The sequence below is a fragment of the Perca fluviatilis genome, chromosome 14 (genome assembly GCF_010015445.1).
Source record: "Perca fluviatilis chromosome 14, GENO_Pfluv_1.0, whole genome shotgun sequence".
In the NCBI taxonomy this organism is placed as follows: Eukaryota; Metazoa; Chordata; class Actinopteri; order Perciformes; family Percidae; genus Perca; species Perca fluviatilis.
Window position 1 is genome coordinate 14,976,463 of NC_053125.1, and position 17,611 is coordinate 14,994,073.

A 17,611-nucleotide genomic window follows, 5' to 3' on the forward strand; every position below is an offset into this window, starting at 1 on the left:
TGAGAGAGGTGTGAAATGAAGAAAAACATACACATGCCTATAGAGGCTGGTGAATGAACAAAGGAAGGGAGGGGGTCTAAAGAGGTGGGTGAATCCAGTTATCAGTTTACATGTTTTAGATTTCAACTTGGACCCTTCTTTCCCAAACTCTTGAACCAGGCACTGCTTAAACTGCAATGGACAGTTTATCATTCATGTATCGCGTCTTGTCTCACCTACACAGCCCTTGGATTTTCTTTCAACTCTGGAGCTCTAGTGAGACTACAATCAGACACCAATTTGCGCTAATGTGACAATGAATTTAAAATAAACAGTACAGTTTAATGAAATGTGAAACTGTATTAGTTTTGATGTGAGCATTGCCTAAAAAAATCCAAATCCCAAGCTGAGAAACACAGAAAAGAGCAGGACATAAGTTAGTAAGTTAGGGCTATAGATACTGTATCTCTACAGTCAGATGCAGATATATTTAAACTGTATCTCCTATTAATTAAACCCTTTTCAGAAATGAAATATACATATAGTTATATTGCTGGCTTCCTCCGCTGTATCTCTTAAAGTGACTGCTTTTTGTCATTCAGACAAATGCCATAGGGGACTTTTACATTAATGTACCTTATGGCTTCATTCAGATGTGATGGCACATTTACAGAATAAACTGCCTTGACTCAGCTACAAAACCTTTTGTGTGTACAAAAGGTCAGCACTAACACTCACAAATATGAAATTTCCTGAGAAGAGAAAGGTGAGACAAGCTAAACAGACAAACTGTATTAAAGCAAAAAGTGACCATTGCTGAGCAAGCCCTGAAGGGGTCCTTTATAGCCTTGTATCAGATGGCCCACACAGAAACCCCACACTGTCTCTTAAGATCTAATTCTGCCCGGTGCTACAGACATTGTTCTTGAAATACTGTTGGACAAGACTGCTGGGAAAGTTGATACAATACAACTGTGCAAGACACAGTGGCCCAGCAAAGAATTTGTCAGTTCAACATTTCAACTTTTGTAGGAGCTCATCCGCAGCACAGATTTAGCATTTCAAGTTTATAAAACTGCTGCACAACTGCATGTTTATATTCAGTTCACAATGAGGAGAATTTTGTGGAGGAAATCTACTTCCAAATGCATCAACAAACCTAAACCTAGACTGTACACCGTCTCATAACCAACTTGCAACCACAGCAACATTTGGGGACCTGAGAGGTAAAATATGTTTATACATCCATCTCAGTGGCTAGCTGATGTAGCCGTGGTCTTCTTTTTAATTTCCCCAGATTGTCTAGCATTGACACATGCTGGTGCACTCAGTGTAGAGAAATATTCAATTAAGCTCTCACAATGCATCACACTGGTTAAAGTAGAAACCGGTCCAACCTTACTAAAAAATGTAAAGGAACAGTTAGACATTTTGGGAAATTGTATTATATTGCTTGTTTTCCACAAGAATGTGTTTGGCTTAGCTTAGTATAAACACTAGAAGCAGATGGAGACAGCTAGCCTGGCCCCGTCTAAAGCAAAAGTTCTCTTATTTACACAATGTGTCTTTTATATTTCAAATGTACATGAAAAGAAATGTAAACGAGGCAGGGTGGACAAGCAGGCTGCCACAGGTTTTGGTGTCTGTACAGGCACAACGGTAGCAAACCTGGTGACCTCAGTGTGAGCTTTATAGGTGTGGGTTGGCGTATTATTGAACTTGGAGCAGAGCAGGACTAGCCATTTCCCCCAAATTACAGTCTTTATACTACTGATTCAAATAGCAAATAAGCATTTTTTCAAAAATGTCAAACTTTATTTTAGGCGTAAACTTTTAAAAACGTATTTTTGATATTGGCCAATAATTAAAGGAGGTATCAGTTTCTGGTCATAAAAACAATTTGAAACAACTTTTTAAAAAAAACTTATTTTCTTTGTGCAAACATTATGTATTTGACCATTTAATAGCTCAAAGAATTTTTGAACTAAATAGGCTTTAAACTGGATCACCAAGCTTAGATAGCTGATAAAGTGGGTGGAGTAGGGGGTTATAGTTTCACATTATGTTCCAACACTGACATTGACAATTACAATCAATTGACACTTAACTGTCAATACTGGGATCCATTATAGGACATCTAATGTCATCTTCTGAAATGGAAAATGTCGGTTATTGTCTGAATGAATATCTAAGCATTTCCTTGCCTAATTCTGTCCTGTGAAAATAGCAGCATTTTGCAGCATCTGATGTCTTGGGCCAAACTATGACTCTCCAACAAGCTCTTTGTAAAATAGAACACACAGCACATTGGCCCGAGAATGAAATGGTTTGCACTCCAGCAAACTCAGGTTGTCCATCTGGCAGCAGGCAGTGCCTGTCTATCCACTGGGATCATTCCTTCCTACACTTCTGCCTCCCACCACTGTCTCTCCAATTAAAAGTTACACATCAGCCTCAAGTCTGAGCCAGACTTCCAGATGGCTGTGATGATATAGCCAGCTTTTCTTCTGTTGCTTTGTCAGTGAAGAAATCAGTTACCTGTGTGTCTATTTTCCAAAAGTGTTGTGCAGTTGGGTGGTTGGCGGATGCTTTGGGAATTGAGCAGAGTTCTTGTGCTTAGTTAAATCCCAAAACCCTACTCTGTACTTTTAGACACAGCAATCTGAAACTGAGCTGGGAGCTTCAGATTTCAAATGTCAATACAGAGCTACATTTTGGTACTTGTTAGGTTAAATCAGATTGTTAATTTTTCAATTTGCTCTCAAACTATAGAGAGACCTTAGAGGAGCTTCCGCAATAGTTGAGGTTTCAGTAGAGTTAATGTATACTGTTACTTTGGTTTTAGCGAACATCTTTAGAAGAAAGAAGCAAGACAGAAATGAGCAGTTCATGAAATGCTGGCTTACATATGAAATATGCGTCTGATAAGCGGACAAGAAAAATGATTTTCAAGAAACTGATGCCTTCAAAACACAGAGATCCATCCAACCATCTATTAATGCAAGTTTATTTTCTACTTAGCTCTGAGGCGCTGACATACATGAAGCCATCAGTGACCGAAGATCACAGGAAAGGCATGTCAGCCTTTATTTTACTATTACAGCGTCTAGCGTGTCATCCCACGTGCTTAAGTGCAGTTGACAGGTAAATCCCATGGCTGAGTATTTCTGCTGCTCTCACGCTTCCTTGTGAAAGTCTTTCTGTGTAGGAAAGAACATCACATCTCTTGAGACCATGAGACTGCAGCTCTTGCAAAATATAGAAACCAACTTAAACAACTGAGAAAACAATCTTAGCAAACATAGGTTGAGCAAAAACAGCACAAATAAGAGTGTGTTGTCTGGGTATGGTCAGCATCCCCTTATTGTATTCATAGCCAAGCCTGTAGAAAAGCATCAGCTCCAAATGTACCCTGCAATTACCACCAATTCAATGTGGGAGACAACTTATGTTTTTTATGCATCATTACAAGGCTGGCAAACCACCTGTCTCTTTGCTTGAATTCTTTAATTCTTCAGTAAGCACGAGTTTTTGTTCCAATAAAATCTGACAGGCACATCTAATGATAAGCTTATCTGCCAATAGCCCAGTTCTTCAAAGCAACATGGGACTTTAACAGAATTTCAGTTTCTTGAACTGCCTTTCAGTCAACTGCTGCCAGGATAAATTCTAACAGAACATGAAAGCTTTGGATGGTCAAGCTTAATATAACTGTGGTAGAAAATCATTGTACAGTTTGACACAGATTGCGAGCAAGACTTTATTAGCCCCATCTCACACAATGTGACATGCAATGAACTTGAACAATTGTTGCTATTGCATTGTCTATGAGTGCCTTCATGCTATCAATTTTCAGTCAGCAATTCTTTTGATTACTAAGCTTAACACATCTAAGAGACAGAAAACAGACGTCTATCATACAGCACACTCAAATCTTCAAGACCCCAGAGGAAATTAGTAATTGAATAATGTATCTTTTGACCATTTTAGGAGGCACAAATCAATACAAACCACCACACTGGCATTCACCAGGGTCACACCTCAGTGATCTCTGGCAGGAAATGTGTCTATTGCTGTCTCCTTCGTCAAGCTCGTTACCTGCCGAATGTGGGCTGAAAGTGAACTGTGTGGGTGAGCCTCAAGTATGCCCCTAATAAGTGCTTAAGTAGCATGGTAGGCAGTGGGGGAGAATACACAGTGATAATTGAGAGCATAATGGTCACTTACAGCATTGTATACCCTCTTTGTTATATATATAGCCAGGAACATCCATGGTGAACAGCGTCAGATAACAGGCTTTCAAAATATACACCATAAGGGCTATGTTTCAAAGGGGTTATCCCACTTAAGTTGTGAAAATGGGATATTCTTGCAGGATTACTATCTTAAATTTACTGGTTTAGATGCCATTTCCACCAGAAATAGTAACTTGTGTTTACGCTTGCAACCTGCAAGGCTGGCTTGCAAGCTGTCCCAGCACCCAGACCCCTCGGGGCCCTTAAAAGAGAACTTGGAACGATTTTTACCTGAATCGTGATCCCTAGATGGTGAGGTGTATTGCTACGAGTACTGTCGATGGGGGAAAAAAAACGACTAAAATCGATGCTAGCAAACTGGAGTTGCTGCAGCTATGGCCAGAGCTCCCAGTTAGCTAAAATGCGTGGAGGCATATTTTAAAGCCTTTGTGCCTCTTAGCAGACACAATGTAACGATATTACTGTGCAAGCCACAGGCATCATTTGGACCGTTTCCATGTAGTTACATAGTCATTGATATGGTAATAACCACTACAGTGCTCAATTACCTATTTTTGAGGGGGAAATAAACTACAATTTTTCATCGCGAAGGCATGATCTGTCCTCTGGAGGTACATAGCAAGACCACCGGGCGCTCCGTGGATTGTTGTCGGCAGCGGGAGGCGACGAAGGCGGAGACGGGAGAGAAAGCAGAAGCGAGGATGCCGGTCGGGCCTGCTAGCCCGGCTAAGGACACTACTGGGGCTGCAACAACGAATCGATAAAATCGATAAAATTTGATTATTAAAAAAGTTGTCAACGAATTTCATTATCGATTCATTGTGTCGTGCAACTATTTACGCCACTCAGTCGCAGAGATAAAAAAAAAAATGAGTCGAGCGGAGCAGCGCAAAAGGAAAAGAAAAAGAGCAGAGCGGGGGTAGAGGAACTATGGAGAGAGACAGGAGAGACCCGTAACGTTGTTCTGAAACACACGGCGGAGGTAGAGAAATCAGTACGACCTAAGTCATCCAAGGTGTGGGAGCATTTCACACTAAAAAAATCGAAAACGTGTTAATTGCAAGATAAGCAAAAGCGACACGGCATGGCATGTGCGCACCACGGTGATGATTCAGCACCTAAAACGTAAACATGTTGGAGTCCTTGATGAGGAGGAAGGGAGTTCAACAGCAGGGTAAAGTCACTACACAATCCTACTTTTGTTCCGTTTTGAAGTGAGGAACGTAACGTCCCTCCAGTAGCTCTTCTGGTGCTGGTGTGGTGTTTACTCATAATCCAACTTCACAAGCATGACAAGCTAGCGTTACCTCGTTAATAACCGTAGTAAAGCAGGGGTGGTATTGTTTGCAAGACTAAAGACATGGTTTTATTCACTCGCCTTTTGTGGCCCATTAATTTTTCAATCTGTTATCATGTATATATTCTGTGCTTTGTCCCGTATCAGTTATTGTTGACAAATATGTGTGTGTGTGTTGTACTTTTTAATTTCATTTTAAAGTTCTTTTATAGCACTTGGTCATCTTAAGCGGTGTTTAAACGTGGTGTATAAATGAACTTAACTTGCACTTACTACAGTGATGGTAATAATTTAATGAATAAGCTTCAAGTGAATGTGTGTGTGTGTCTTGTCTGTATCTGCTCTTTGGGTTACTTACCTTTACACAACTATTAACTAAAACAACAAGTATGTATGTAAGTATGTATTGAGTTGATGTAAATTAATGCCTTTGTTTTTTTATCCGATTCATCGATTAATCGAAAAAATAATCGACAGATTAATCAATTACTAAAATAATCGTTAGTTGCAGCCCTAGACACTACCACACATACCTCCACTGTCAAGCCTCCTACTCACCAAAACCAGATCCATTGCACACAAAATGGATGAGCTGGAACTGCTGGGTGATGATTATCACCGAAACCTGGCAGAACCCCCTCATCCCGGACGCCACTGTGCAGCTAGCAGGCCGAGCTAGCTACCGGCAGTATCGAGACAAGGTAAGTGACAGTACAAACTTTGAAGTTAAACTGTTTCTTCACAATGTCTGAGTTGAAAACGCATCTTGTTGTCATGTAAGGGCCCTGATCATGTTGCACAGACATTTTAATTGCATTTTGTGTCTGCTAAGAGGCACAAAGGCACTCTTTAAAATATGCCCCCACAACTGGCATTTTAGCTAGGAGCTAGGGAGCTCTGGCCGTAGCTGCAGCAACTCCAGTTTGCTAGCGCCGAATTTCGGTCGTTTTGTTTTTTTATCGACAGTACTCGTAACCATCTAGGGATCACAATTCAGGTAAAAAATCATTCGGAGTTCTCTTTTAAAGCCTCAGATTTACTACTTTACGCATTACTAGGTCAGTTTCACAGGCATTCATTCCAGTCCCCCTATAGAAAAACAACTATGGTCAGAAATCCTTTTTTCATACATACACCAACATTGGGAAGGACATTCCTCATGACACCAGAACACTACCATCCATCACATATTTAAAAAAGGCATAAAAATGTTTCCTTCTCAACAGTTACACTTGCACACATTGATTATTCATGTATTGTCCATGTCTTGTTTGCACTGTTTGTATTGTTTTATGTGTTTGCATCTGTCTAGCCCATGCTAATGTCCTGTACACAAAGTGTTTCTGTCTTCATGTGCCGTAACTATGTTCAATGTTTTATGTTTCTGCAAAACAGGAACCTGCTGCAAACCACTTTTTAAACTGAGTCAGCCCCGTTTATATTGTAATTTAATGTTACTTTAAAATTGTTCCTGTATAATAAGCGAAAATGAAATGAATATGCAATTTGGCTTGTGGTGATTTGATTCATTACATTGCATATTTGTTTGGGAATATGCACTGCTAAAGCAAAATATCAGCTGCAATCGGGCCTTAAAGGAACACGCCGACTTATTGGGACTTTAGCTTATTCACTGTACCCCAGAGTTAGACTAGTCCATACATACCCTTCTCATCTCAGTGCATGCTGTAACTCTGTCTGACGGCTCCAGCATTAGCTTAGCCTAGCACAGATCCTGGAGGTAACTGGTTCCAACTAGCCTACTGATCCGAATAAGTGACAAAATAACACCAACATGTTCCTATTTACATGTTGTGATTTGTATAGTCACGGCATGTACAAATAACAATGTCACATGACACAGCCATCTTCTAACCGTAAACAAACTGGGAACTATATTCTCAGAAGGCAAAGCTCGGCTACTTCTGCTACTTGGGCTTGATATCTTAACGTACCTGTCTGAGAATATAGTTCCCGTTTTTTTTATAGGATAGATGGCTATATCTCTGTTATTTTTTTGTAAAAAATGCACTTCAGTTCAGTTGCATTATACAGCCTGCTGCATGCCACGCTTACAAAGATGAGAAAGGGTATGTATGTACTTGTCTAACTCTGGGGGTTACAGTGAATAAGATAAATTCCCAATAAGTCGGCGTGTTCCTTTAAGGCAGGTGCTGCATTATTATCAAATCTTGAACATTGCTATTGTAGTTTTAAGAACTTTAACATCTTGAATGATAAAATATAAGGACCCCCTTGAAAACGAGATGCTACATCTCAAGGGGTTATTCCTAATAAAGAATTTCCTACACAAAATACTTATATAACATGCATCCCTACATACAATGATCTTTAATCACAATAAAAGTGAAGTAATTGACACCTACCACCCCTGGGACAAATGTGGTATTCCACTGTATAAGAATTGGTTGGTTTCTGGGGCTCTAGGCAAAACATAATGAACTTGCCATGCGTGTGCTGTGTGCACTGTATTTGAATGTCAGGTGGGGTGCATACACAGTGTACACAGAAAGGGAGTACTATAGGGGTCAATTGGGGTCCACAGGTCATTTTTGCCCTTAGGCCTCCAGCTGAGAAAAACTTTAAAATGGTCATTGTTAGTGCTCAATTTTTCTTACTAGGAAGCGGTTTTAAAAAGTTTCAGTGCAGCATTACAGTGTGTATCTGACACAACTTAAAGCTGGTCCTGACAGCCTAAAAATATTCAAAAAATGGCTTTGACACTGAAAAAACAGGTCTTGAAGGAAATAGATCTCACTTAAATACATTTACATAAGATTTTAATAGCTGGAGTAATACTTAGATCAGATTTAACCAATAGTGTAAATTTAGTTGTTATAATAAAATACGCTTTTTTTCTTTCCATTCTGCTCTGTAAAGAGATGACTTGGTGTAAAACAAAAACATACTTATCTACAAACAAAAAAAGTATAGTTTTATCTGAGCTCAGCAGAAAAACAGAGACACATTTGGCTAATCATTGTTACCAAATCAAATCATTTCATACTGTAAGTAATGAACAACTGCTTTAATTTACAGATATTTACGGTGTCTGTCTCCTAGAAAAGCAAAAAATCTTTGTTGTGCCAGCGAGCAAGGGAGGTCAAAGCAAAGTCATTTATCTCTGTTGAGTTGGAAATTAACTTCTGCCTCCAAGCAATTCAACCTAGTAGGAACCCTGCTATGCTGCTGACCTCTCAGGCAACATGTGTGTGGCAAAAATAGCATGGCGGAGGGTGTATGACTCAAGCGGATTAGCATCACATTGTTGATATGACATACATTCACAGGAAAAATGAGAACATCTTCCAGCCATTTTAGTTGCATGATGAAGATAGGAAAGGAGCGGAACCCAGGAATATTGCATATATGTAAAAAAAATCCAAGAGTATAAATCAGTAAATTTGATTCTCAATTTCATAAGTAATACAGATTCTTGTCTGTTTACAATTCAAAATGCTACTCTGAAAGACTGGGAACGATCTCAGAAAAACCTAGACTAGAATTTCTTGTTTAAAATCAATAAATAGAAATAAAATATGTCTGTGTTTTCCTACTGAGCATTTCAAAATTGCATGATACTAAATCTCCACTCAAAAAATGCTTTCACAAATCCAAAAATCATAAAAATACATAGAGGAACTGCCCACTCTCCATTTTTAGAGTTCGACTTACAGAAGAGAAACAAACCATTCTGTTCATCATAGATTAAAGCTACAGAGAAGCTGGATATACAGTAACTTGAGAGTCTCTGTTGAATATACCTCCTTGAATATACCTCTCAAGGTTTGATTGTTTTATACAAGTGTAACAATAGATTATTCCTGACAGTGTCATTAGGAGAAAAAGATAAGACCTCATTGGCCTTATCTTTTTCTCCTAATGACATTGTAGGAATTTGAAGCTAAGCCTCACAAAGTATTTTGTGCATGATTAAGGGTGGATACAGACTGCCTGCGTCGGCCATCCGAGGATCCGGCAAAAACGCAGCGGGCCTGTGGCGAAAAGTTGAGACCGACTCAACTTTTGGAGAAACGCAACCTGATGTCACGCCAATCATGTTACCACCGATCAGACATGTAAAAGTGTTTTGAGCTATGGTTTGAGGCGGTGAGAATCCCGTACAGTAAACAGGAAACGTCCTTTATCGCTGTCACAAGGAAGTTAGCACTGAACTGCCCGGGAGTTTGTGTAATAGCTGGATGTTTCCTGCAACAACAAAGCACTCGCTATGTCTCGCTCGCCTCTTTTCTTTCTCTCCTGTGAAATAAAGCTGCTTTCAAGCGCAGTCGGAAACATCATGACGAAAAACAATAATTGTGAAATATAAAGTCTACTTGTGCTTAGTTGGGGCGGGGGTTAAGAACACAACAGGACGTCACACAATGGGCCATTTCATTGACACTCCCCCCGCCGCACCACCCTGCGGAAAATTGCCGGATTGCTTTTTTTGGTCTGAATGCCCCGTTAGAGCTGTACTGAGCATTAGGCTATATGGCAAAATGTTTTTTAATGAGACCTATTATAGAGTATATACGTTTTCAGGTTCACAGCCACTATGCTTGATGCAGATGATACATGATGATGTCACCAATATGCAAATCAATCGAATTTTACTTTCATTGGAAAAAAGTTGGCAACAGTGGTCACTGCCTCTGTACAGTCTGTTGCAGCCAGAGACTGACTGCAATGCAGTATATAGCAGGACTTTATGACATGAAAAATCACTAATAAAGGCTTCTAAACCAAATAGTACAAAACAAGACATGTTCCAGCAGTTATGTGCCATGTTTCACATGAACATCCAACATTGTAACAATATAGATAGGACAGAAAATACAGAAAACATAATAGGTCTCCTTTAATAGCTCAATGTAAAGCTATATTCTTTAAACTATAACAGCACATACAATTCTAACTCCATCTTTACCTCAGGTAGTCAAGTTCATGTCAAAAGACTTTCACTCATCTGGCTGTGGTGTATGAAGGAGAGCTTAAAAGCCGCTTAGGTTATCACAACCAGCATCCACAGCACACATCTCTGCTATTATTGTTGCTATGACAATAATAGCACAACTAATAAAAAAGCTACAACCTAGCTCAAGACCATGGCCACTATAAATGGTATAAACCAAAAAAAGGCCCACATGACCATTTCAGGCAATTTTGTATAATATGCACATGGTCACAAAGAACTAGAATGGTGTGTTATGATATAAGCTAATTATTATGTTTTATTCACAGGCCAGGTCTCATCGCTCAATTTTACAGCGAGAATAACTAAACTAAAAGTTTCAAGAATGTAATAACAGGGTTTTGACATAAAAAAAAAAGTCATATAAGAGTCAAGTTGTGGATGCCTTTGTCTGCTCATGCACACAACGGCGCTCAAGCCTGAAGAGATCAATTTTCTTAACTGTGCTCTCTTTTGTGTGGCCTCAGAGATTCTCTTAGAAGGAATAATTGTTGTCTTCCATACGCTCACGCTAGCTGCAGGTACTCACCTGGAAAAGTACATGCAATACCGTGCAGATAAATCAATACAAAAGCGCTAACTGGGCTCTCAGCAGAAAGTCAGGAAATGGCTGCAACTCATACCCACTTCTACAAGCAATGAAGATGAAGAGCAAAAATTAAATGTGACATGCAAGACTTTGCGCCTCCTAGTTACTCATGAAAAATAGCTTCAGATCAAATTCAAGTCTGTCCAACAAGCATTCAACACTGGATATTTGCACATGGTATATTACATTTTATTCACAGTACATAGCTGACTTTTAACACATTCTATTTTTCTACAGTATGTTGGATATCAGATCTCCTGAGTTTAGAGATAATCTTTACACTCTTACTTTAGGCAAACAGCATAGTAATACAGTAGCTTACAGTATCTACTAGCGCTGAAATCCGCTTCAAAGATACGGATTCATACATGGCAGTCAAACAATCATTAGATTTCCCTCTAGCCCTTAATAGAATGGTCAAGACAAGTATACACAGGTAATGTCTTCAAAACAATGACAAAAAAACATAAATACCAACAAGTATATCAAATTAAATTGATTTAATAAATATTTTTCAGTGGTAGGTTTGGAAGGGAATGTCTGGGAACATGATAACGCAAAGGGGCTTGGCTACAGCTAAGGTAACATTATTAATAAAGTAGGCTGTCAAAAGTCTAAATGGAAAGCACATTTACTTATTCCATTTCTTGTGGACATAATGCAGAACTAAGTCTTGCTTTTATTGTATTTACAAGTGCACATGACGATGATCTGTTTCACTGAAGGTGGAAACACTTACTATGGGTTCTTTAAATTAATTTGTTAACCCATAATTCCCCATAATCATACTTCAATATCTGTCTTTGTGGAATATAAACAAGTTTCTCTGCAAACCTGTTTTTCAATCAATTAATTGATCAATGTTGTCTAAAGTAGCTGTACAAGGACTTTCCCTAAATAAAATGCAGTGTAATAAGGAAACAATGTTGATTTAAATTAGAAACTACTTTTTCTTCTAAACAAAATGTGGTCCCAGCTTTGGGTACATCACAGTTTTTGAAACTCTGTGTTGTCAACATATTTTGGTCCGTTCCAAAAAAGTATTTTCAGGTCAGTACCCTGCCGTTATGCCCAAATTCATCATTGGTGTGCCATGCCCTTCCCATACCAACTGTCAAGAGTCCTTATGTGTGTGTGGGGCGGCCTCTAGCTCACCCAGTTCGCCCCATGTTGGCTGAGTCCTGCAGCGGCGCGGGTTCGAATCCGACCTGCTGCCCTTTGCTGCGTGTCATTCCCCATCTCTCTCTCCCCCTTTCATGTCTATCCACTGTCACTTGTAATAAAAGGGAAAAAGCCCCTATAAAGATAATCTTTAATAAAAAAAAAAAAAAAAAAAAAAAAGAGTCCTTACGTGTAATCATTGCGAGCAATAGCATGTAGTACGATGGTATTTAATCAATCCACCCAATGCTTTATAAGCAATGTACTGTATTTACATATGATAAGACATGAATTGCATATAACCCTTCACTCTTTACATCAGCAATCCAGCCTCACCAGAATAAATTTAAAGGTTTCTGAAGCTGTGAAACAACCAAGAAATTGTCCGACACCCTTCATTTCCTCATTCAAAGGAAAACCACAGATTTAGTTGCTGGTGACTGCCTTGGTGCATGCACTGTATGTTGGTGTCTATGGTTGGGATTGTTTCTCTCTCCCTCTCTTTCAGACTCTGAATCAGCAGGTCCCTTCGGTAAACAAGGCAGAGCGATTGTGTTGGATTTGCATACTCCTGAATAAATCATATTGCATTTCTGCGATAAGCAGTGCTTTACTGTTTAGTAGCTTTTCCTCCTCCTTTCTTCCTCCTCTCTTCTTTCTACAACATTCACACATGCTGCCACGAATTAACCCTGATCATGAGGGACCACGGCAAGTGAGAAAGTGCTGCTCAAAACTCCTGTTTTCGTCGGTAGGAAAACCATGCCATTGGCCCCTGGTGGGGCCCGGACTGCCAACTATGTGGATGGTTAATAAGGCCTGATAATGATGCATGCCCATGTCCGCCACCAAGGACAAGGATGGCAGCCATGCTCAATGGTGGGAGACGGGGGTAAAAAGCCTGGGAGGAGAGGAGGTGGAGTTTAAAGAGACTGAAGCTACAGAGAAGCAAGTATGGAGGTGGAGAGGAGAAATAGGAAGATAAGTAGTACAGGAGGGGAGGAGGAGGACTCCCAAAGATAAGTCTAGTGTATGAAGGAATGCAAAAGAAGTCTGACCCAGTGGATGAGGTTAACTAATGTGTATGCAGCCAGGCAGCCATATGGACATGTGTGCATATTCACATCACAGTGTCTAATGGGGCTGGGGGATGTGGTTCTTAATATGAACACATCTAAGGACTGTAGCCCCTGTTTAATTACAGCCCTGGCATGCTAAAGAAGCAACCAGGAGAAAAATAATTCCTCCATTAAAGCTGCATGTAGGCCTGAGCCTTTTCCCCCATCAGTTCAGCTGATGACTGCTTTTTTTCCCTACTCCCCCTTATTCCCCTCACTTCCTTAGGAGAATTGGGCTGGTGGTATTTTGGCTGTGAAAAGGAAACCATCGGACGGCAGGGGCATGAATATTCCAAATGACTAATGTTGCACATGCTTATTTTTGACATATCTGGCTTCCGCAGGGAAATAAAACACTTCTAATGCAGGGGGACCATCTGTTATCTGTTGCTGGTGTTTCAGAGCAGGCACACACTCGTTCGCACAAAAACACACACAGGCATACAGACACACACGGGCATACAGACACACACATACATGTACAGGCAGACAGATCGACACATTCTCACACAGCGGGAGGCATACATAGACAGTGAGACACATGCGCACACACATGTACTAACAGCAGAATCCTTTGGGAGCATGCACGACAGACAGGCTCTAAACTCCTATACAAATTGAACACTCCTTTTTTAATTCAGTGTGTTTGTCAAATGTGCTGTAAATCTCGAGCTGTAGGGTGACAGGGAATGCACAGGCTTTTTATGCTAGCCATAAATACCTGGGCCTGTCTCCTCACAGCAGCTGCAGTGGGATAATATGCTTGTAGTGTAAAGGGGGAATATATTAGCTGCATCACCTTGAAAAGAACATGAGACACACAGAGAGCCTTCTACATCAGCCACATATCTACACTAAGTGCATTCTCACTTAGATTTGTTTGGAACTATGGCCAAAGGAATAGATATATAACAAAGTTCTCTCATGCATGGGTAATCTTTGGGTTTGTTATTCTCACACAATAGCCACGCTTCTAGGTATGCCAGAATACGTCTATTCAACAACAGGACATTTTGAAAATTTTGGATAGCTACATTTGCTGTAGAATTTCCTTTCAACTCCTGTGCCTGTAAATGTCAACACCACAAATTATGTTAAGTAAAAAAGGGGGGATACTAAAAGTCCCAAACTTCATGCATAACAATCATGAATCAAATGTAGTGATGGTCTGTGCTTTTAATACATTTCATTTTTGAAGGAACAATTTGCACATTCAACAATTTCTCTGTGCAGGTGCGTTGAAAAAATATCACAAACTTGAACAAAGAAAAGAAAAATCTCACACTCTACTCTTGCTCTAGCATCACCATTTATTATGAAAACTAACATTTCAGTCCCCTCTGGGTCTGCACCTTTTTTTTATATATATATATATATTTCCAAAATCCACTTAATACAAAAAGCTAAACAAATTGTGTGTAAATAAGTAAGTATTTAATAATAAGTTAAAGCTACTATTTAGGATGTGTACATTTCTGACTTTGGCACCGTCTAGTGGTGGTATTAAAAAAGACTGCAACCACCACCACCCCCTCCACCAAAATTTTAACAGGACTGTCTCATTTTCTTCTTTAAAACATGCAATAATCACATAAACTTTACACTTGTTTAAAAATAGTGTCCATCATAAGTTATCTTCTAAATGTTTTAGATTAATTTTTCGACAAGGAAGAGTACTAATGGACGAGAGGCTTGTGCTTGTGAAAGCGCGAGATGTAAACATCTATGGCGTCCTTCCCTGCAGAGCTGTAGCGTAAGCTAGCTCACGTCAGCTAGCATTATCAGTAAGCAACGTTACAGCTCAGCCAAAGAGGAGTAGCCGCTAGTCCATAAGTATGCTTCCTTCTGCACCGTGGTACGTTTGGCGGGTGGAGTTCGGTAGAAAGAAAATAGTTTCCTAAATTAATCTGCCCACAACCAGGTCTGTGGATTATCTTGAGTAACCGGGTCATGATATCTGGAAAGAGACATCGCAAGATTTTTTTTTATTTCGGGGTGAACTGTCCCATAAGGGCATAAGCAAACTTTGGTATGTATTAAAATCAGTGACACAATAAAATTCCTGAAAGGAACTTGTACTACATTCTTAAAAGGATGAATTTTAGGTGGGGGACACAAGAGCAGTGGGGGTAAAGAGGATGAGTAGAGTTAATAACTTACCTGTATCAGCTGCCTTTAAGTGAGGATCTTCACCCACAAGACTGCCTGGTGCACCACGGGTGTCTTTGATCTACAAGCACGCAATGGAAGCAGAGGAGAGAGAGAGAGAGAGAGAGAGAGAGAGAGAGAGAGAGAGAGAGAGAGAGAGAGAGAGAGAAAACAAGGTCAAAGATCTTTACACTTGTGAGACCTCGGGTATCACCAGCATTAATGTATAAAGTGACAACGAAAGCATGTGTGTGACGGTGAGAGTGATTTTTAAAGATCATTTCAGCTCAAGTCCATGACTTTAATGTGCACCTCCCAGCAGACATTGAAGACACTGTGCGCTTGATGTTGCAAAAATACAAGGTTCCCTTCTGTGCTCTAGGAGGCTCCCAGGAGCCTTTGAAAGACAGTTTAATGATGAAAGACAACATGGCTGGCTGCTAGCGTTCTGTTTTAGGTCACAGGGGAAAACTGGCTGAGCCAAAACAATTTTAGGTCTTTAATTTTCTTTTTAAGACGCTGCATTAATTTAGAAAGATCCAAGTCACATTGCGGATCCTCACCTTGTGCAAGGTTTTAGGGAGATAATTACTGAATACTTGCCAGAGTAAATATTGTTGACTGCTAAGCTGTGGCAGTAAATTATTGATATACCGAATATCAAAACATTGACATGCATCTCTAGCTGGGAATCTACCTGAGGTTAAAAAAAATGTTTGTTATTACAGATGTGCTATATTCTGTTGTTGACGCTTTTAGGCATTCTCTATTATAAAATTAAACAATAAAATATTGTGCAGAACATCTTTCCATAGTGTTTGTGATGCTGAGGAGGACTAAACATGACAAGATCACACATATGGGGCAAAGAAAATATGAGTCTGATTTGATGACTTGTCGCAATGCTGCATGCTGTCCTTTTTTCCTTCGCTGGAAACCAAACTCAACTGCACAAGTGAGAGGCATTGCCAAATGCAATGTGACTCACCTGCTCTGAAGAGGAAAAAAAACCTGCTTAAGATCACTGTGACATTGCATGCAGTATTTGAGTATCAGAATATTTTTGACAGATTGAATACAAATGAGAAAATTGTTACTCTGTTGGAAAAATATTTTTGAAATAATAATCCACAAATATTATTCCCCTGAAGCTTCGTCAGCTCAGGTTAGACATCTGAAAGGTCATTTCTATTGATCCTAAAATCGGTCATTGATCCCAGCTCTGTGTTGTTTTTCCCTATGACATCCATAGTGTTTTGATATGTCTTACAAGGAAAGCATTAAGACAGCTGTTGATCATCTTTATTCTTTAAATACAGGTGCAAAATATAAAATGAGTACAAAGTGAAAAGGTTTTAAGATTCCCCACTATCCATCCGCCCACTGCTACATCATTCATTTTCTTAATGCTAACTTCCACTACCCAAGTGAAAAGGATTGTGCCAAACTACAAATTATTGCATAACAAAAAAATAGAAAGTTAGAGTGACAGTCTCTTGTCGACACAAATTAGATGAGGCCGGAAGCTCCTGGCAGGGCTAGTTGATGACCTGCTGTAGCTGGCCAGCTAACCATTAACCAGCTGACCAGGTTCAGGACTAGCGCTAGTATTTGTATAGACATATTTGTGCGATCGATTAACATCGAATCCTGTCACATACAGACTGACAACATATGTAGAAATGGAAAAGCTGAAGAGTATGTCCAGGTACGTTTGATTGTTATTCAGTTTTTATATAAAACACAGTCAATTTTTTTGTTAACACTGGTTTGAGTTTGCTATAAAAATATCCCCCTGACAATAGTCAATGCTCACCTAGCTACAGCAGCCTCAACAAGATAAGTCTCCTGCATGTATTGTTGGACTGTGAGAGGCAGAAATAATGGAGGCATCACTTCAAGCTCAGACCACTCAGTCTACCTATCTTTTCATGTCCACATCATTCTCCAGTTTGTGTTTGTGTCTAAGAAGGAGACACCGGCAGAGTAAAGCCTTCAAGCAGCTACATATGCTGCTCCAAGAAATCAGCCAGCACACGGAAACAGAGGCTTGCTCTTAAAAACTGT

The 17,611-nt window shown here is 39.7% G+C and overlaps 1 protein-coding gene across 6 annotated transcripts in view; it reads right to left on the minus strand.

Moving 5' to 3' along the window:
• The window catches only part of LOC120573318 (glucosidase 2 subunit beta-like), a 129,267-nt gene that overhangs the window by 60,766 nt on the left and 50,890 nt on the right, over positions 1–17,611 (minus strand). For 5 of the 6 annotated variants that reach the window (XM_039822983.1, XM_039822984.1, XM_039822982.1 and 2 more), the window contains one exon: positions 15,557–15,626. In XM_039822983.1, coding sequence (XP_039678917.1) covers positions 15,557–15,626 — 70 coding nt within the window. Of the gene's footprint in view, positions 1–14,644; positions 15,354–15,556; positions 15,627–17,611 lie in introns of those variants that run through there. The other variant, XM_039822988.1, reaches the window with a different exon arrangement.